This window comes from Penicillium digitatum, chromosome 3, assembly GCF_016767815.1.
Source record: "Penicillium digitatum chromosome 3, complete sequence".
In the NCBI taxonomy this organism is placed as follows: Eukaryota; Fungi; Ascomycota; class Eurotiomycetes; order Eurotiales; family Aspergillaceae; genus Penicillium; species Penicillium digitatum.
In genome coordinates this window covers 2,823,434-2,844,381 of record NC_089386.1, presented here as the reverse complement: position 1 = coordinate 2,844,381, position 20,948 = coordinate 2,823,434, and the positions used below count along the sequence as shown (strand labels likewise).

At 47.5% G+C, this 20,948-nt stretch overlaps 4 protein-coding genes across 4 annotated transcripts; 2 read left to right on the top strand and 2 right to left on the bottom strand.

The window, feature by feature from the left end:
• Nucleotides 1-3,488: 3,488 nt before the first annotated feature.
• Nucleotides 3,489-5,746, bottom strand: Pdw03_8558 (Mitochondrial Hsp70 chaperone (Ssc70), putative; the record flags this gene model as incomplete). The annotated part of the gene is made up of 4 exons (XM_014678211.1): nt 3,489-5,278; nt 5,400-5,465; nt 5,533-5,653; nt 5,720-5,746. The coding sequence occupies 4 exons, from the start codon at nt 5,744-5,746 to the stop codon at nt 3,489-3,491; spliced, it is 2,004 nt and encodes a 667-aa protein (XP_014533697.1).
• Nucleotides 5,747-7,403: 1,657 nt separating this feature from the next.
• Nucleotides 7,404-9,855, top strand: Pdw03_8557 (WD40/YVTN repeat-like-containing domain; the record flags this gene model as incomplete). The annotated part of the gene is made up of 6 exons (XM_066102001.1): nt 7,404-7,426; nt 7,476-7,544; nt 7,606-8,073; nt 8,127-9,534; nt 9,598-9,725; nt 9,771-9,855. The coding sequence occupies 6 exons, from the start codon at nt 7,404-7,406 to the stop codon at nt 9,853-9,855; spliced, it is 2,181 nt and encodes a 726-aa protein (XP_065957084.1).
• A 942-nt stretch (nt 9,856-10,797) lies between these two features.
• Pdw03_8556 (Major facilitator superfamily domain, general substrate transporter) lies at nt 10,798-12,207 on the bottom strand (the record flags this gene model as incomplete). Its single annotated transcript, XM_014678209.2, has 6 exons — nt 10,798-11,062; nt 11,118-11,299; nt 11,353-11,422; nt 11,527-11,621; nt 11,670-11,904; nt 11,978-12,207. 6 exons carry the CDS (start codon nt 12,205-12,207, stop codon nt 10,798-10,800), a joined length of 1,077 nt encoding a protein of 358 aa, XP_014533695.2.
• Nucleotides 12,208-16,593: 4,386 nt separating this feature from the next.
• Nucleotides 16,594-20,735, top strand: Pdw03_8555 (DEAD/DEAH box RNA helicase (Ski2), putative; the record flags this gene model as incomplete). The annotated part of the gene is made up of 5 exons (XM_014678207.1): nt 16,594-16,823; nt 16,873-19,402; nt 19,468-19,756; nt 19,818-20,005; nt 20,055-20,735. 5 exons carry the CDS (start codon nt 16,594-16,596, stop codon nt 20,733-20,735), a joined length of 3,918 nt encoding a protein of 1,305 aa, XP_014533693.1.
• Between the last annotated feature and the right edge of the window lie 213 nt (nt 20,736-20,948).

Sequence of the window (20,948 nt, the reverse complement as noted above, 5' to 3'; positions counted from 1 at the left end):
GTTTTTTAATTTCCCAAAGTGGCCAATGGAGCCCCCAAACCAGAAAGATAGCCACTTATCCATGGAATTGGCTCGACGCTAGCCATGTAATCAAATCACAATCTGAGCCCTAAAGTTCATTTCCTTTGGATCAGAATGGATCCTATGGATCCTAATCGACCAGACCAATGATCGACGTCTCCAAATCGAAAAAAAAAATTTAAAAAAGTCACTTGACATCTCCCTCAGGGGGAGTCTAAACATGACAAGTCTAAAAATTCTGACTGCAGTCACCCTATAAGCTTCATTGGTCCGAGACTATAATTTCAAAGTAACAAGTTCGGGGTTGCATCATAATTCTTTTTTCCATCTAAGGTCCCCTTTCCCCATAGAAAGTAGGAGTAAAGTACTCCGTACCTGGAGGATATTATCAAGGATAGATGGATTTATCTCTTGACCCTTGACCCTAAAAACAAAGCTATACTCGATAGTTAAAGCCTCAAATCAGAGCCTCCACGATTGGATGTTTTTTTTTCCATCTGCTAGCTACTGAATTCGGTGACGAACCGTCCAATAATAAGCAACAGATCTACCCCATTACTGCCAAGGGTGCGCTCATCCTGGAGATCATTATGTAACACAGGGGAACCTGTTCCTGACAAGTTCCATGGTAGCTAGAGAAGCGGGAAGAATCGCAATGGATCTGGAAAGGTTTCGACACTTCATAGTGATGTCCATGTACTCCGTTACTGGTACGGAGTACACCATCATTCTTGTCTACATTGCTCTCCACATATTATTGCTTGGTGGCATCAATCTATTTGATTTATTATGTGTCTTCTTCGCTGTAATTAGAGCCAACCCACTCCTACTATCCGGAATCATTCCCTACATACTCCGTATGTTGTACGGAGTATTTCATTTATCAACAATATCAAATACATGATCAGCCAGGTAACCTTTGCGACGCCCCGGGATTGATAAATCAAGGCACTTTCAACTCAAATGTATTCATGCCCCCAAACTGTCCATGGTAAGTTAAAAGATGGGTGCATGGATTTTCTGTTCAAGTGACTCGTGTGTATTTTCTCTGATCGCTACGTGTCTGCAGCAAACGCCAGGGCGTACAACAGAGCTTGTAAAAAGGAAAGCAGAGGCAAAAGGGGAAAAAAGAGCACCGGAATAAGGAAATAAATAAAAGAAAAAAAAAACGCCATGTCAACAGAGTGGAGAAATGGAAATCATCATACGTGCTAGGGGCCACGCTAACGCAGATGGTCTCACACAAGAAATGATCGACGAATGGCCGAGAGAGAACTGGTGTGGGCATTGGAAAATTTTCTACGGAGTAGTTGCACCGGGATTTAATTTAAGAGCCATCTTACACTTCAGATGTTGATCGGTACTATACAATATCCAATCTAGTGCTCCGTACTCCGTACTCTGGACTAGTAATAGTGGTTAAGTGAACAATTCTAGAACATTAGCTGCCCTTTAAATTGTATCAGTCATCTCTCTCCCCCCTGTCTATTTCAAATGTTTTGCATTGAACCTCCACAATGCCTCGTATATAATCTGAGAAATAATAATGATTTACAAACAGCATTGGAAAAGACCCACTGTGGCAGCCCGACTGGTGTGTACAACGATGATTTGCTGCTTGACCGCATCGCTGCAGCCTGCATGATTGCTTCGTTCTGTCACCAGCCTCTCGAGTCCAGGTTGGCGGGATGCGAAAACCAATGCCTTTTTTTTTCGTATTTGTGTCTGAGTGTAGGGTGAATTCTTGTTTCTCCTTGGTTCGTCTAAGGATTCAATACTCTATCTCAAGGTCAATTGGTATAAGCAATGGTCAGATAAGGGGCCACAAGGGACGCACACTAGAAGCGTGCAGAAACCTACCCTTTTGCCTACCTCGACGTGTAGTGTACCTAGCTACCCCATGACCCCCCCTCCCTCCCTCCCTCCCTCTCATGCCATCTACAATCCTAGCTCCCCTCGACCGAGATCCTGTCGTTCACTAGTAAGACTACAGACTAAGCTAGCCTTCATTCCCGGTGGATAATGCAAGGATGACGAGATTGTGTTGTATACTCCGTCGAGACCATTGGTCTAACCAAAGGAGCTGCAGTTCAAACCTTACGATGGTAGCAAAGTGGATTCCCAGATGCCAGAATTAGGCTAGTAGATTGGTGCGATTGGAAGCCAACACAGTTTCAGGTGACTGGCTCAATGTCTATTCTGGCGGGACTAAGGATCAAAACCCGTGCGCCAGTTGGGAGCTGCCGGCCTATCATCGTTGTCATCGCTCCAGATATTTGACTTTACGGTGGACATGATGCTGTAATATGCTTCTTACTAACTGCGTTTAAATGCATTTCGGATAATAATAGTCACTGCAACCACGAGCTATGTACATTGCAATCATGGTCAGCTTGGCCGCTATTGCTTTCATTGGTTGCGTGCGATATCCCTGGTTCTATATCCCTGTTGACCTGGAGTACAGGCACATACCCTGCAGAAAAGACATGTATGATTAATGCGTTTTACCGACTTTTCAAGCCTTTCTAGCTGTAACACGGAGGAGGGGAAAAGACCTCTAAAATAGACGTACGGAGTAGTGCTATCCTAAATATAACGTCCTGTGTGTCATCTTTAGCCAAACGAATTGGATCTATATCCTTCCGTCGTCAAGTGCAAAGGCCATACGCCAAACATTAGCGGGCGACTTCTCCTGTGCTATAATACTTACAAACACTGCTTTGTCATGCCATTTGCAGAGAGCGAGTAAAAATGGCGACATGCTGCAGAGAAAGCCTACTGCATCGCAGTGAGATTCGAGCAGTGTGTTGGTAGCCTCTGTGCTTATGAAGTCTGGATTGGTTGGTATTAAGCCTCTATGTTGTACATGCAAATCCGTGTGTGGAAATGGAAATTAACAAGCTGAAAGCAATTACATGTACATCCACGAGGCAGCAAATGTTCCAACTGTGCACAGAGAGGTGAAAGTCACAGATGTAGTCGTCCACGTTGTTTGACAACGTTGACACGGCTAGATCCTACCAGCAAGGAATTAGAAGAATGTAATTGTGAAACGAGAGGAGAATTGTCCGATTTCTATAGTCACATGTCCATGAAAACCAAAGCCTACCACACATCCTTTTTTGGTGGCCCCCCTACCGTGATGTCATTAGATACAGTTGAAGACAATCCCGACATGATACTTCCAGGGGATGACCTGAACAGTGACATAAGGGGGAAAAAAAAGAAAAGAACATAGGATCATACATGGGTGTGGTCGTTCAACACCAATACACCAGAAAACGCAAAGGGGTAAAAAAGGGCCTTGAAAGTATGTGTACACGTAAATGCGAGGAAAAGGAGATGCCAAAATAACAACAACAGGGAGTCACTGAACTAAAAAAGGAAAAACGAAAAGAAAAGAAATTGGGAGAGAAATACAGGAACCATCTGCGGTTCAAGTGTGGCAGTTATGGATGGAAAAACATTTACTGCTTGTTCTCACCCTGCTGCTCAGCACCGGGCTGCTGCTGTTGCTGCTGCTCGTTGTTGGCCTTGTGCATCTTGTCGAAGAGGGTCAAGCTAGCAGTCTGGAGGTCGTCGACCTTGGCCTTGAGCTCCTCAGCAGTAGTGGTGCTCTCGCCAGACTGGCTCTTGACAACAAACTCGCGGAGAGTGGCAATCTTCTCCTTGATAGTCTCGGCTTCGGCCTTGTCAAGACGGTCCTCAAAGTCCTTGAGGGCCTTCTCAGTATCGTTCAGGACGCTGTCAGCGCGGTTGGCGGCCTCAATGGCAGCCTTGCGCTCCTTATCTGTCTCAGCGTACTTCTCCGACTCCTCGACCATGGATTGGATCTCGGCGTCAGAAAGACCGGAACCGGAGGCAATGGTGATGGACTGATCCTTGTTGGTAGACTTGTCCTTAGCGTTGACGTGAACGATGGAGTCAGCGTCGATGTCGAAAGTGACCTCAATCTGGGGAACACCGCGGTGAGCGGGAGGAATGCCAACAAGCTGGAAGTTACCGAGCATCTTGTTGTCACGGACGAGCTCACGCTCACCCTGGTAGACCTTGATCTCGACAGCGGTCTGCATGTCAGCAGCGGTGGAGAAGGTCTGGGACTTCTTGGTGGGGATGGTAGTGTTGCGGTTGATCAGACGGGTGAAGACACCGCCGAGGGTCTCAATACCGAGGGAAAGAGGAGTGACATCGAGCAGGAGAACGTCAGTAACCTCACCAGCCAGGACAGCACCCTGAATAGCGGCACCAATGGCAACAGCCTCGTCAGGGTTGACGGACTTTGAGGGCTCGCGGCCGAAGATGGCCTTGACAGACTCAGTGACCTTAGGCATGCGGGTCATACCACCGACAAGGATGATGTCCTGGATGTCGCCAGACTGGAGGTTGGCGTCCTTCAGGGCCTTGCGGACGGGCTCAGTGGTGCGGCTGATGAGGGGGTCAACTAGGGCCTCGAGCTGAGCACGGGTCATCTTCTGGGTAATGTGCAAGGCACCGTTGGCGCCAGCAGTGATAAAGGGAAGACTGATCTCAGTCTGGAGGGAAGAGGAAAGCTCGATCTTGGCCTTCTCGGCGGCCTCACGGATACGCTGGATGGCCATACGGTCGCCGGTAAGGTCGACACCGGTCTCCTTCTTGAACTCGCTGACGATGTTGCGGACGAGGTGAATATCGAAGTCCTCACCACCAAGGTGAGTGTCACCGTTGGTGGACTTGACCTCGAAGACACCCTTCTGGATCTCAAGGACGGAAATATCGAAGGTACCACCACCGAGATCGTAGACAGCGACGACACGATCAGCCTCCTTCTCCATACCGTAGGCAAGAGCAGCGGCGGTAGGCTCATTTACAACACGGAGAACGTTCAGGCCTGCAATCTGACCAGCATCCTTGGTAGCCTGACGCTGGGAGTCGTTGAAGTATGCGGGAACAGTAACGACGGCGTTCTTGACGGGCTTGCCGAGGTAGGCCTCGGCGGTCTCCTTCATCTTGTTGAGGATGAACCCACCAACCTGGGAAGGAGAGTACTTCTGGCCACGAGCCTCAACCCAGGCGTCGCCGTTGGTGTGCTGGACAATCTTGTAGGGAACCTCCTTAATGTCACGCTGAACCTCGACATCGGTGTACTTGCGACCGATCAGACGTTTGGTAGCAAACAGAGTGTTCTCGGGGTTGACGACAGCCTGACGCTTAGCGGCAATGCCGACCAAGCGCTCGCCATCCTGGGCGAATCCAACAACGGAGGGGGTAGTGCGAGCACCTAATGAAGAATTAAGTTAATTTCGATTCCATTCGAACCCATTGATCTGCAGGCGAAAGTCTTGTGGGTTCGAGATCCCAAGCTCTGAATGCTTGTCCCCAGTTGAAAATTTCTCACGTACCTTCGGCGTTCTCAATGATCTTAGGGGACTTGCCCTCCATAACAGCGACGGCTGAGTTGGTAGTACCTGTATTAAAAAAAATTAGAATGCTGTCATCATTGGACGTTTATGTTCGGATCGCGCAGCAACTTACCGAGATCAATACCGACGACCTGGCCCTTAACCTTCTCCTCACCACCCTCTGTGGAGTTCCATCTCCGGAATGAGGAAGGGAGTCTGGAGGCAGGAGTGCGAGCGAAAGCAGCGCGCGGGAGCTGTGAAACACTGAGTCAGTGACCTGTGACGCGTGGATTTTTCATCGGGGAAACATGAAAGCTTACTGCGCGGGTGATTGTGCGAGGAAGCATTGTGATAAATTAATTAATAAAAAGAGAAAAAGAGAAACTTCAACGACTCAATCGTGAAGTTATAAAGGACAGAAGAAGGGATTGAAGAGATGGAAATGGAGAGATGGAATCGAAAAGAAGGGGAAAATGAAATAGAAATTGCACGGAGAGCTTCGGCCCGTCGAACTTGGTAGAATCACGGGATCTGACCAATCAGGAAGGGAGCTTCCATCAGTGGACTCCTTGGTAACCGAACTCACCGCCTTGGTGGTGCCGTGCGTGCGGCTATATATTTGGACATAGTGTGAGAAGCTATGGTAAAGTTGGGGTAAGTTGAAGGATTTTGAGCTTAATTTTGATGGATTAAGATATACTGCACAATAGGAGAAAATATGGAAGTCAAGACTGCGTATCTCATGCAATATAGCAAGTCGTCTGTTTGCCCATCAAGATGGCAGTTTCAATGGCATATCATTGTATTCCTGGTTTGCATACGAATTTAGGCTTCCAAAGCTCCTAACATGGCTCTGCTTTTGCCCTTTTGTTTTCCTTGCTTTTAATCAACTTCTTGTCTTTTTTTAAGCGCACTAAGTAGTTACTCTCATAGAACCACTTTCTAGGCGGTTAAGATCGATCGGTGGGGCATTTAATTGGTTAACATCAGTTAAAGAACGTGACCAACCAATTAGATATTTGTGGTCCCTATCGAATGTTAGGACCTAATATAAATACACCCCACCAAAGACAGTCTGACGTTCTGTGTGTCTCAATGATCTGTAACCCATCAGGAGTAGCGGCCTGATTTACCTATGGGATTACACATTTGGTTGGTCACAATTGGTTGAGAATGGACGTGTAAATCCCTGGATATACCAATTTTTTTTTGGCGGATCAATTCAAGCACCGGATTCTGATCATAATTGCCGGTATCGTTCTGATGAGGGTTTACTGTGTACGACCTCGTGTGATAAGTCAACAAACCCCATGCAAAAGAGCCGTCGCAATAAGCATTTCTTCTTCACAGCAGTTGCGACGATCGTGTATCTCTAATGGGAGAACTAGTCATACTCTCAACGTGTCGTGTGATCCGGTTGGCAAACTCCCCTTTGCTAATTTGGCTGAATTCGAGACAAGATTGAAGATAGAGCCAAAAGGTCCGCCTTGATCTAGATGGCTGATAACAATCCATGTACTTTTGGGGGGGGGGGGAGAACAATGGACCAGGTCGTTGAGACCAGGAGTGACTCCGGTGGCAACACGGTGAATATTGTGCACTATGGAGTATTTAGAGGATCTTCCACAATGTCTAAGAATGAATTTCCACAAAAAGAATCTGAAATTATGCAATTAGTGTACTCCGTAGTGGGTGCATCATCATGAATGACCAAGTCCGATTCCGGAGTGACAGTCCAACCGCATTCGTTGGAATTTACAGTTCCCCGGCTTTTTGTCCCAGTCCCAAGCCTTACGTCATCCAATGAAAGCATCTAGGCAGTTTGACTCAGAACACTACAGAGCACAGACTTATCAAAAGGAAATTTAGTCAAGAAGAACCAAAAAAAAACACAGTGTCCGGTGCCCAACTGTTGACGGAATCTAACCGGGGGCCCCCGAATCTCTTGACTTCCAAACTTCCCCGCTTGAACAATGTCATCTCTGGCTTAGCTCTCTATCCACCATGACCTCAGATTCGACTCTCTTGTAAGCCTGGTGCATCCTACTTTCAGAATGACCTCTAACGTTGTCTTAGACATCGCCCAACCGAGGCTCTCATTCTCCCAACTAAGCGACGCTTCTTCCCATTCAAGATCCCTAACTTGTTCGTTGATTAATCTGCTTATCTTCCGTGCGCAACCTAACCAAAGAGAGCTTTCTTTTAGTCACACACAGCTTCGCAACTACATCAGTACTGTGGATCCCGATCGCATTTATGTCGTCGTCGAGAGAATCGTGTATTCAATACACATATCGGGACAAAAACGCGAGACTGTAGCGGTCATCCCATTTGAGCCGCGCTGTCTGGTCGCTGGACATGGTTGGATAGTAGTGGGGGGTCCAGAAAATGGCGAATGTGCATTCATTCGCATCGGCGATCGCGGAATGCAGATCCATGGCGATGCACCCTTCCAAGCTGATGTAGATAGTGCATTCCCCCTCGATCTCGACCAGTCAAGCATGACATCGGGGGATTTCAGTGGCGAATCTGCGTCAACCCGGTATCGGAGCAGCAGGTCATCCCCCGAAGTTGAGCTCCACCGATTCGGTGGGAGTATTGTCAATTCAGTGACCATCCATCGCTTCTATGGTGCCAGTGAGGATTTAGCGGATGAAGATGTCGTGGTGCTGAGGTGGGCTCTGGCCGGGAAATTGGTGTGTGCTGGCTATGCTAACTCATAACTAGCAATAATGATCGGACAGTCACGGTATATTCCCTGACTCGCGAGAAAGTCTTGAAGGTCCTTCATCATTCCACTTGTATGAACTATGCGACGATTTCCCCTGACTCTAAACTGCTCACAGCAGTAGGGGATGAGAATCACGCCTACTTTTATGAAATTACTCGCGATTTGGAATCTTCTGGGACAACCGAATTCGGTGCGAAGCTCACGGGGTGGGAATGGGAGCTTATCAATCGTCTGGAGATGAATCTTGGCCTGCGGGCGGAAGATGCGTGCTGCTTCACCGTTGCTTTCTCGCCATCCAGCCGCTTGTGTGCCATCGGATCCCAATCTGGCATCATCACAATTATCGACGTCGAGACCATCTACAAGAACTTTGGTGATTTCGATGACGACTCCGCTGTTCTTTGTCAATTCTCGGCGTCAAGATCATGCGCCGAAGGTGGTGCCGTTCGTTGCATGGCTTTTTCGCCCGAGCCGTGGGACCTTCTTGTTTGGCTGGAGGCCCATGGCAGAGCCGGTGTGGTCGACGTTCGCCAACATTTTATGCGCAGGCAAATTCTCCATTTAGATTCCGATGATCCGCAACTGCAGGAAGTGTACACGGACTTTTCGACAGAGAATCTCGAACGGAACCCAATGGGAGATGATCTTCTGGAGACGCCACCACGAGTGAGACTCGACCACGAAGATTTTTCGATTGGACGGAACGGAGAGCAAACGGAGCGTTCGTCCCTGCGAGAGTCCTTAATTCAAGATCTCACCGAGAGAGAAAGGTTGATTATGGAGTTTTTAAACACGGCACGCTGGACCTCGCGGCTGGAAGAAGGACTCACTGAACGACCAGAACGCTCGGCTAGGGCAAGCAATCAACCTCAACTAGTGGCTTGGTCGCAAAATCAGGGTTCCACAGATGGTACCATTCACTCTAATCGTCCTACTTCACCCCTGCATCGCTACGATCCTTCTGATGTCTCCCGAGATCGCCAACTGGGTCGCACTGCGTCCAATCCAAGAAGCCAGAGCTCGGTGGTGGTATCTCAAGGGAGCCGATCTTCGGAAGCGATGTCCTCCCATGATCGCCAATCGGGTATCACCCTAAGTTATTCCACCTCACATTCAGACCTTGCACCGCCCAGGTCAGAAGTAATATCTCAGAGTGGTGCCGACCCTGAAGCGGCCAACAACGAAGCTAGCATTTTAAGTGAAGCGATTGAACCTTCTAATCGAAGCCTAGACATCCATAGTCTGAACCATCGATCTCGGCAATCAAGCTCCATTCCCCAACGCATCGAACGACTACAAACCGGAACGGAACGAAGACATGATAATTCACGCCTCACCACATATGAGATTCGTGCGAATGTCGTTGCTGAAAGACTTCGGCGTCAGCGCCAGATTGCCAATGAGGTACACAACCGCTCATTTGAAAGGGAACAGCGGCATCGCCAACAGCTTCTCGGGTTTGAGCAGACACACTCCCCCCGCTGGATCAGAAACATCATCAATGACCTTCCCGATCGAAATTTAACGAGTGGCTGCGGCGCCGAGGAGCCAGATTCTACTGCTGGAGTTGGCTGGGGCGCAGATGGACGCACATTGTGAGTGTGTGTAGCAAATGTACGGAATCAAACTAACTCTGACAGGTATATCGCAACGCTGGAAGGGATTTTTGAATTCCCGTTGGACATTCACGATCGGAAAACATTTCCCGTCTTCTCTTGCCGTTGAATACCTGTGACTGGTGTTAAAGGGGTTTTTCTATGTAACGTCATTTACTTTCTCATTTACTTTCCGTTTTTTTTTTTTCACATTTCCAAGTCCTTTTTTCTTCCTTTTCTTCTTCGCTTCTGATTATCCAGATTTTACAAAGGTCCGAACTATCTCTGCGCAACGGATCTGCTGCTAAACAAGGATGGCCTACAGTCTTCACTTTGCACAAAAGGGACTAATTGGCTTTTTTTTGTTAGGAGTCGCTCTTGCACTGCTACCAAAGTTAGTCTTTTTCTCATATGGAGTCGTTATCATGCTACATACCCTTCTGGCGCTCAGGGGCGCACATCATCTTGTCTTGATCCCATTTGTCTTATCTATGCCACATCCACAGTTCTTGGATGACCGATTGAAATACAAAAAGTTCATTCATTACTTGACTTTTTGCCAATGCAATCTTGTCTGAACTTGTGAAAAAAAAACATGAAGGCATCATTGTCGTAGCATCACGTGTTCGATGCCATGCTTGGCCCGCTCAGAAGTACGTATATATTAGCGGGATGTGCTAGGATTTTTAGCCTGGTTCTAAGATGTCGAAATGAGAGAAGTCGCATTATAGCGTTCTTTTAGGGGGTTGCAGTGGACCTGTAATTGAGGTAGATAAATCTAGCAAATTTTGACAACGAAAAGGCGAAGAGCTGTTTAACAATAACTGCCCATTGACATGAGAAATAGTGACTTTAAAAAACTGCTGTGCCAACAGTACGTCCCTTTTTTCCCAGCAATCTTAGTTTGTAACAATTCAACCCTTTTAAATAGACAAGTTGCTCAATCAACAAAGTCGAAAGTCTCTTTCCCTATATTTCCCCCACCAGTGAGTTGCTTCACGTAATGCCATCTTCATTGTGTGGGTGTAACAAATTCCAAGCTTCTAATCTTTCTGAAAAACAAGATCTAAAGTTACAGAGGATACAGAAATTTCAGGTTTTCCCGATCGGTCTTATCATAGTCACGATCACCAATGTGAACAAGCTGGCCGCCAAAATGGATTACTCCGTCTTGGTCAGAATTCGTATCGGTTTCGGCGAGGAGCTTCTCTCGGCGTTTGTTTTCCCGTTTTAGGTAAAATCGAATGACGATACACATTGCAGGCGAGATCAACCAGAATGCAGTCATTAAGGCCCAAGGTAAGACATAACGAGGGATGTATTTTGATCGCCAGAACCTATACATCATGTCAGTGCTGTATTCCCGAAAAAACGCCTCAAGGTAAGACCAACTCGGGGGATATCATGTTTGCAACAGAAGCAGCGACAATACAAGAAGTCATTAGGCAGAGCTTCTTTGTGTGTCCGGTTGTTGTCGTTCCAGCCCAACTGAGACCGAGAAGGTAAGATGGCTTGAATGTAGAGATTTGGCTACCAACTACCAGGGCCACCTTGTTTGACCACGGAGATGCCAACTGAGAAAGAATTAATACGCCAGAATGGAGGTGCCAAAGATGCATTCACTTACCTCAATGATGCCACCGACAAAGCAAGGAATATAGGATATGGCACATGTGTACCCAGTGCCGAGACGTGTGCTATAAAGCAACAGCGCAGACACGATTATCAGAATGAATCCCCAAATTGGCTTTATAATATTGAATAAGGCACTCTCAGCTGGAGTGAAGCCAAACCCGACGACGATAAGCGGGAGCTGAGTTGCACCCAGGGACTCTTCTTCGGAGGGAAAAACGCCTGGTGAAGAATGGCGGTTGAGGGAACAATTTGGGACTCGGTCTGCAAAGGTTAGCTCCATGTAATTAAAGCCGCGGAGGTTGTACTAACCATTCCTAATAAAAACCGCACAGCCATCATCTGTTTACCAGTCTTGACTGCAGGGTGAACCCCAAGTAACAGGGCCCAGAGGAAGAGCGACCCGGTAGTAAAGTGCTTGTGTCCAACACGTTGCGAGATCCAAGCACCTGGCCAAAGAGCGACGAGATATCCTGCATAGAACAAGACAAATAGATCATTGTACTCGTTCTTGGACATATGGACATCTTTGAAGGTACCCATGGTACTAGCTTGAAACAGAGTCGACTTGTCGAAGGTGAATAAGGAAGGAGATCCACCATGTTTGGCTTAGAAGGCACCAGAAGTTCTTGCGGACCAGTCTTCCCTCAGCCTCTGGAGTCAAAGGTCTGACCTTGTCCTTGTTTGTGTTGTAAAAGCACGTTGTATCATCGGTGTCGCGCACATCTATCACACGAGAATCATGAGGAGATTCGCTGCCAGACGAGGTGGCTCGGACATCGGCCTCTGTCTTCTCACTAGGGGAAGCTCTGCTCGAGTCCGAGACCGTAGCATCTTTCTCGGACGACATGTTCAATGCTAACTTTGCTCAATAGAATAGAATGCATACTGGCAAACAACAGCCCTGTCCCATCATTTTATGTAGCAACATGGCATCTAGGTCGGAGAGAGCCGACACCAGAGTTGCATTTCCTCAAGGTTCCCAACTGCCCTTTCCGTTTCTGATTTTTTGTCTCGCCTACTGCGGCTGAGATAAGTTGGCACAGAGGCATTCACCATTGCTATGTTCGCCTCTGGTGTTGCTGACAGTCCGCCCTCTGAAACCTTGAGCGCCGGGGAGGAACCTGCCAAGAAGCAGGAGTTTCATTGCCCTCTCTTGGCATTCTCTGCCAAGACGGCTTGGTGGCATTGGGGGACCTTGGGAGTTGATGACTGTTCGGAGCTTGTCAAGCTTGGCCGGCTAAGTTAGGCCCATGCGGTGTGTACAACAAACATCAAGGGCACAGTTTCCGCGATGGAGGATCGCAATCTCCGTACGAAGCCTCGTATTCGGGTCTCAGACAATGTGAGACCTTGATTATACTTGCAAAAGAAGTCCTCAGTGGGGATTGCCGTCTTTCCCGTCTTTGTTTTGAGGACAGAGAGAGAGCTAGATAGAACTATTAGGACGGAGGCTCTAGAAACCCCCATGGATACGCGAGGAAGAGTAGAGGCTATCTATCTACCGATCTGAGCATGGAAGTCTCCTACGCACAAACAACTAGACGTCAGCTCAACTTCGAGCATCTTCCGTACGCACCATCTCATATTCCAAGCGAGCTCCATGAGAATCCAGGCATCTTGGCCGCAAACGAGACCATTTTGGGAGACAACGATTCAGAAGTAAAATTATACGCTGGATCCAGGACAGAAGAGACTTCACCTCCATGATCACCCGGAGCCCATTCTTTCTAAGCTCGCCATCCACATTTCTAGCTTGCACTGCCTGGGTCTTGCCCTGCCTCTCCCAGATTGCTCAGAAGTCACCAAAGAATAGACGGTAGGTAGTTACGTTGAACCCACTCATCGACCTAGATACTCCTAGAAAGATATCTCCAGTGCAGATAGAAGGAATGGTTCTTGGTTGTTCTGCACATTTGCATGATAGGTGTCCAAACTCCCTCACGATCTATAGAACTTCTGAGTTGCTTTCAAAGAGAGAGAAACCCATGGGTGAGGATCCGCCAGGAATCACTAGAATGTCGAATTCAACTAGCTTGGACCGCGCGTATGCTATGGAGATATCCGAGGGATGTTTTGACGACTGCACTGATCGAAATGACGTTGGAAGGGCCGATAGTGGTGGATCGAAGGCCATGTCGGGCGATATGTAATCTACTCTGGGATTGAATGCGAGAAATTTTCTAGAGGCCCGGCGAAATCTATCACATCCACCCAGTCGAATACAAGGAAACCTGCACCCAAGGTAGCGGGAGACCATGATTGAGTCGCTCACTGAGCTAATTAACGTAGGTGCGTGAACTATCATTGACGAGGAAAGAAATTTAGAGCGGGCTATTAATTCATTAGAAAATTAGCCAAAAGAGTGGTGGAATAATGAGTATTGGGGAAGCAAACGAAGTCGAAGCGTTCCAACGCTGGACCATCAGCCCATGCGGCCGTAAAATGGTGTCATCGCTACAGACAAATAGAGATATGTCTATTCTTAGTTACCGGGCTTTCCCTTAATGAGCTCTCAACTGGAGATATGGCGCAACCCACCCATTCATGACCCTTGCAGGTCAGGTTTTTGATAAGCGATCTAGTCCAACTTCTGGACCTGGCTGGTGATGGCAAAAAGCTGGTAACAATGACCAGCGGTGTCCGAACTTAGCCTACTGTAGGTCACCAGCCAGGTAATCGGATCCAAAAAGAGTTGCTAATTTCAAATGTTCTTGAAAGACATCTATCTCGGAATTGCCATCGCTAGACATTCTCCTTCTTCCCGGTCCGCATCCGTTACATAACCCTTCTCTGCCATTTGGAAATTCTGACTTAGTACATCGAAGTAATCGATAATGCTAGCTATCATCATAGGAATGATGACTTTGACCCGCGCCGGTGTTCTGAATGGTATACCTTCTGCATGCCCTAGGCTCATGCTTCCACTGCTGGGGAAGACCATCCCTCAAAATTGATGGCAGAAGAGACGATACGTTCGGCATGCGAATGTTTGGTCAAGTACCGAAGTTGTCAATGGTCTGGATCTGATGCAAGCGTACCTTCGGTGATTGTTGAGCTGGCACTTTCTTTGCACAATTTGTTTGACTGTCGAGAAATTTTTGATGCAGATGAGGAGCAATTGATTTTGAGACAGATTATGGATCAGACGAAGACTAGTTATTAGAGGTTAGAAAAGGTACATCCCAAAATCTTAGACAGTGGATGAAACGCTGAATTTGTGAAACTATAATTTCCATAGTGAACAGTTTTCACCGCAGCAGATGATTAAGGTCTAATTTCGCTGGCTCTGACTGGTCCAACAAAACATCAATCCGGTTATTCTAGGCATTTAAGACAATTGAATCTGTGTCAGGGCTCCCACAGTAGCATTTTCGAGTTTCTACATCTTGGCATAGGGCATGCTACTGAAGCAATGTGGCCGGTGCAGTTGATTAGTTGAATTCTTATATCTTAGAAGACGATACGATGTATTCCGTTCTGCATATTTCTATCAATTCACTTCAAGAGGTCACTGTACTACTGCTGGCTGAAAGGCCATCCCGGGGCTCAATGGCCGTCACGTAGATCTCACAATTTCAGGATAATCTTGCCTAGCTTCACATGACAATGTACTTACATGGAAAAGGCGTCTAGCCTCTGACAATATATTAGTATCAAATTTAATCTCTTCATACCTCGAACAGGAACTAAGGATCCTGTTTTAAATAACTGGCACTGTGGCCCAACTCCGCTTATCCATTTTAAATGCAAGGACACACATACTATCTATCTATACTCTACTACTTCATGGGGTTTCATTCAAGAAAAGCCTTTACAGAATCTTGCACTGAAAAAAAAAAACTTTGGATACTATCGAAGCAGGCTGAAGTAGTGGCCAAAAAAAAGTAGACTTGGAGAAATATCTATACTTTTCGGAAAGTGATATTCAGGCTCTCGCCCTACACTCCGAGCTTAAGATGCATTTTAATATTGATCCATTCGGTACGTATATACGATTCTGTAATTGCTCCCACTATTATAGCTCCAGTGGCCACAAACATGCCACTTTACTGTGGCAGCATGTGTTACGGGACAAATAACCTGGATGCATCTCAAAACGACAGTGAGGACATGGGAATTAAGGATAAACATCAAGACAGATGACACCAAATTACGTGATCCTCCATTCCAAGGTGCCCTAGTCCTTGCCCGATGTTTCATGGCATGTAAAATGGTTAATAGTTGCTCCATATTGTCGGCAATTTGGTACATCATGTGCTGGTGTCTCTCCGCTGTGGCATTTTTGAATGCTCGACACTTTCGGCCTTGAAGGTCGTAAAAATGTTGGAAACAGGTAGACTCTTGTTCAAGTTATGGAAAGCATCTCTCTCAAGATGCTCCTTGATACTGGCAGGAATACAGCTTCAAATCTCCAGATAGTTAGTACTATGACTTACTATTGTCGGCTTGCTTGGCTATCAAACCTGTTTCTGCTGTCTAATAAAGCATCTTCTGACCAAGATTGCAGATTTACAAGCTATGTGCATTAATGGGAGTGCAGGGAGGACTTTGATTGCACTGGCCTTTCTGGCTTCTTAAAAACTTGACTTGTTAAGGCCTTGGAGCCTTGGGCTCATCTCCTCCTCTGTCTGATGCGTCCTGCCCATGACGATAGTTCCTAGGGATTTATATACGAAAGCTAGCGCTGCGAGGTCTTTTTGTGTCTTTTTTGTAGATTTTAGATTTCTTTCGCGGTGTTTTTTGAAAGAAGAATTTCACAAGCTAAGCCTTTCTCGACTCTCTTCTGTCGAAAATTTTAAAAAGGTGAAAAAGGCCGTTCTATAAGACAAGCTAAAAGGCATGCCCAGATAACATGGCAATGCCGCAAATGTGGCCGATTATCATTGAAAATATAGAGAGGAAGGCGTGTAAGTACAGAAGACTGTAGAGCTACGCTTCGGTATAACTCGGTGAAACCCCACATCGACGTCATATATACTGCCTTGTTGGACCGCCTTGAGTGTCGCTCGGAGAAGTTTGCGAAAGCAGCTTTGTTAAGTGATTGCCTAACAATTACATCGAAACATTCCTGAGACTCACTCGCACGTTCAACTTCTACGCTACATTTGTTCTTTTTGATATTAGAGAACAAGTTCTTCAGGTTCTCCACCAGGACTTGAAGTTGGGCTACTGCCGAGTCGTACGTCGACACAATTTCACTCACCGGTTGACTCTCCATACACGGAGTAACACCATGGCCGACTCGCTGGATTCTCCAATGGAGAAATTACACTTAGAGGGTAAACAATTCGACCCCACGACCTTCGATGCTCGTCTTGCAGATGAAGCAAATGGCAAGATCGAGAACTTTCAAGCTCGGAAGCAAGCTTCTCAGAGTGCCCAAGAGTTGCTAACAGAGCTTGAAAATGAGTTTCTGACCCCATCGGACAAATTCAGCAATAAATGGTTGAATTCTCTCCAAAGGTAAGCATCTTTTTTTCCTTTGCGGTGCATCTGTTAACGGCTTTGGCAGGCGATGGGATGTCTCGACAGATTACGCAGACCTCTTCGAACTCGCCCCAACACAAACACGGACAGTGACTCGTTTCACACGAGAGGGATTGGAAGGACGCGTTACTGGATATCAAGAGGTCACAGTTCCCGCTGCAAGCGCAACAGCCAAAAACTCGACATCACTTCTCCGCCGACCTGCTGGCCGTGCCGAGTTTGTAAGAGGCGCCGCGGGTTTCTTTCCATTCGCTCCCGGGGGACTAGATGCTATAGAGGCCTTGGCAGCAATGGAGGCTGATGCTCAGGTCACAGAACAATCTAGCAACGGGAAACAATCTGGGCTCGATCGCATCATTAACTTTGGCACCGAGGGAGGTCTTCTGACCACACCCCCCGGCTTTGATCATGGTGTCGAGTTCGATGAAGCTGAATCCAAAGATGCTACCGAAAGTGCCCAAGAAGTCGAGGCCGCCCTTCTTCAAGAGGAAAGCGACCTGAATGTGGATCAACCCGAGGATGCTGCGGATGTGGATACAGGAGCAAAGGACGAGCTTGATGTTGTCAGCGACGACGAAGATGAAGAAGATATCGACGCTTTGCTACCGGTTGAGTTCCCGGCATTGGAACCGCGTGGCCAGTTGCTCGCAGGTGCTCACAAACAAAAGGGTAAAGAATGGGCTCACGTAGTCGACATCAACAAGGAAATTCCGAACTTCAATGAATTGGTTCCAGACATGGCCAGAGAGTGGCCGTTCGAGCTCGACACCTTCCAGAAGGAGGCTGTTTACCACCTTGAGAACGGCGATTCGGTGTTTGTTGCGGCTCATACCTCGGCAGGCAAGACAGTTGTGGCTGAATATGCAATTGCCTTGGCTGCTAAACACATGACCAAAGCCATCTATACGTCTCCCATCAAAGCTCTGAGCAACCAAAAATACCGTGATTTCAGAACAGAATTCGACGATGTCGGTATTTTGACAGGTGACGTTCAAATCAACCCAGAAGCCAGCTGTCTCATCATGACTACTGAGATCTTGCGAAGTATGCTGTACCGAGGCGCTGATCTCATCCGGGACGTTGAATTCGTCATTTTCGACGAGGTGCATTATGTGAACGACCTCGAACGAGGTGTGGTATGGGAAGAAGTCATTATTATGCTTCCAGAGCATGTTACATTGATTCTTCTCTCTGCCACTGTGCCCAATACCCGCGAGTTCGCATCCTGGGTAGGCCGCACAAAGAAGAAGGACATTTACGTGATTTCAACTCACAAGCGACCTGTCCCTCTGGAGCACTATCTCTGGGCCGGGAAGAGCAAGCACAAGATCGTCGACTCCAACAAAAGATTCCTTGAGAGTGGCTGGAAGGAAGCCGATGATATTCTGTCCGGCAAAGACAAGGCCAAGGCTAAGAAGGAGGCTGAAGCCCAGGCACAGTCGGCGCAAGCTAAAGCACCAGCCACTCAGGGCCGGGGACGTGGTCAGCCAGCGAATATCAGAGGTGGTCGCGGTGGCCCACAGCGTGGAGGTCCGCAACGTGGAGGTCCACAACGAGGTCGCGGACAGAGCGGCGGACAGTATTCCAACCGAGGAACGGGAAACATTGCTCGCACAGGCCGTGGCGGTGGTCGTACAAGTGCGGCCCAGGACAAGAACACTTGGGTGCATCTTGTTTCCCATCTTCGCCAAGAAGACTTACTGCCGGGATGCGTCTTCGTTTTCTCCAAGAAGCGATGCGAGGAGAACGCGGATTCACTATCAAACCAAGACTTCAGCAATGCCAATGAGAAGAGTTTGACACATATGTTTATTGAGAAGTCACTCACCCGATTGAAGCCTGAGGACCGCACGCTACCGCAAATTCTTCGCCTTCGCGAGTTGCTCAGCAGAGGAATTGCTGTACACCATGGCGGTCTCCTGCCCATCATGAAGGAAGTTGTTGAGATTCTTTTCGCTAGGTCTCTGGTCAAGGTTCTGTTCGCCACAGAAACCTTCGCGATGGGGTTGAATCTTCCCACCCGAACAGTGGTATTTTCTGGGTTCCGCAAACACGACGGCAAAAGCTTCCGTGATCTCCTTCCCGGCGAATATACGCAAATGGCGGGACGTGCTGGTCGTAGAGGTCTTGACACGGTGGGGTATGTTATCGTGACAAACAGCGGGAAAGACGAGGCCCCATCTGCTGCCTCACTGAAACAGATGATTCTTGGAGATCCAACTAAGCTCAGGTCTCAATTCCGACTCACATACAACATGATACTAAATCTGTTGCGTGTGGAAGCCCTGAAAATTGAGGAAATGATTAAGCGGAGTTTCAGTGAAAACGCAACACAAGCTCTCTTGCCGCAACACGAAAAGCAAGTTGAGGTATCTGAGGCCAGTCTTGCGAAAATCAAACGGCCACCTTGTGAAATCTGTGACCTGGATTTGATGACCTGTCATAACGCCGCTATGGAATATCGAAAACTCACAGCCGAATTCCACGCCGAACTGTTGTCATCCCCTGTAGGCAAACGTCTTTTCACAACGAAGAGGTTGGTTGTGTACCGCAAGGTGAGCTTACATATTCTGTTACGATAGTACGTAACGTATCGGCAAACTGCTAACATCATCGATAGGACGGACTACGCACTGCGGGTGTCATCACGCGCGATGGAGTTTCCGCAGGAGTTGTAGGGACCATGCCTTGTATTCAGGTTCTTGAGATCGGAACCATCAGTAGCAAACGACACCCCACCGACATTCTTCCATTCTTGCCTATGTTCCGACCCTGCTTCGAATCGCTACCTAATCGCGTCGATGACATGAGTCTTCGAGTATGCAAGATCCCATTATCCGATCTCGAGTGTGTGACAAACACCCAAGTTAAGATTACAAAGCCTATGTGGTATCTGAACATTAAGAAAGGTAAGAGCACATTGGCTTATCCTTGCATTTCTGTTATCAGAAAACACTAATTCGGGAACAGAGTCCATCAAGTGGGCCGAAAGGGAACTGTGTCAGTTCACCAACTCGTGGATCGATACGACCTGGGACGAAGTCGATTGGCAACGCATCAAGGAGATGGAAATCCGCGATATTCTCGACAAACGACAAATTCAGGCAGAGATTGCTCAGTCATGTCACTGCCTACAATGCCCTGATTTCGTGAACCATGTGGGTATCTCATCTTTATTCATCTAAACCCCGTACTAATGTCGTATAGTTCGAAATGCAACACGACGAGTGGCAGGTCAAAGAAAACATCTCGGAGCTGAAGCAACTGATGTCCGACCAAAACCTTCAACTACTTCCTGATTATGAGCAGCGCATCCACGTGCTGAGGGAGCTCGGCTTTGTTGACGAACAATCGCGTGTACAGTTGAAGGGCAAGGTGGCATGCGAGATTCACTCTGCCGACGAGCTGGTGCTGACTGAATTGGTTCTTGAGAACGTTCTTGCTGAATATGAACCGGAGGAGATTGTTGCACTCCTCTCTGCATTTGTGTTCCAGGAGAAGACAGATAGCACCCCCACCCTCACACCTCGTCTGGAGAAGGGTCAGAAGGAGATCATTCGTATTGCCGAGAAAGTGAATGATTTCCAGATTTTGCACCAGGTCATTCAGTCTAGTGAAGATTCCAACGACTTTGCCAGCAAGCCACGCTTCGGTCTCGCCGAAGTTGTTTACGAGTGGGCCAAAGGAATGTCTTTCAACCGCATCACGGATCTCACTGACGTGATGGAGGGCACTATTGTTCGGGTGATCACCCGACTGGACGAGACTTGTCGTGAAGTGAAGAATGCAGCCAAACTGGTCGGCGACCCGTCACTTCACACGAAGATGCAGCAAGCTCAGGAGTTAATCAAGCGCGATGTCATCTTCGCGGCTTCTCTCTACATGTGAAGATACCCAATCCTTAAGGGGGCCCCATTGGGTAGTCATGGACCTCTACAACTGATGGAGAATCCACAACATGCTAGCAAAGCAAGACGAAGAAATGAACATGAAACTATCAAATTACATAGATTTCAATATTTATCCCAGGTGAAAATCAACTTTAGGTAATAAAGCACCCTTGGAATACATAGCTCAACCCCAAGTGTTACCCAAGCCCAT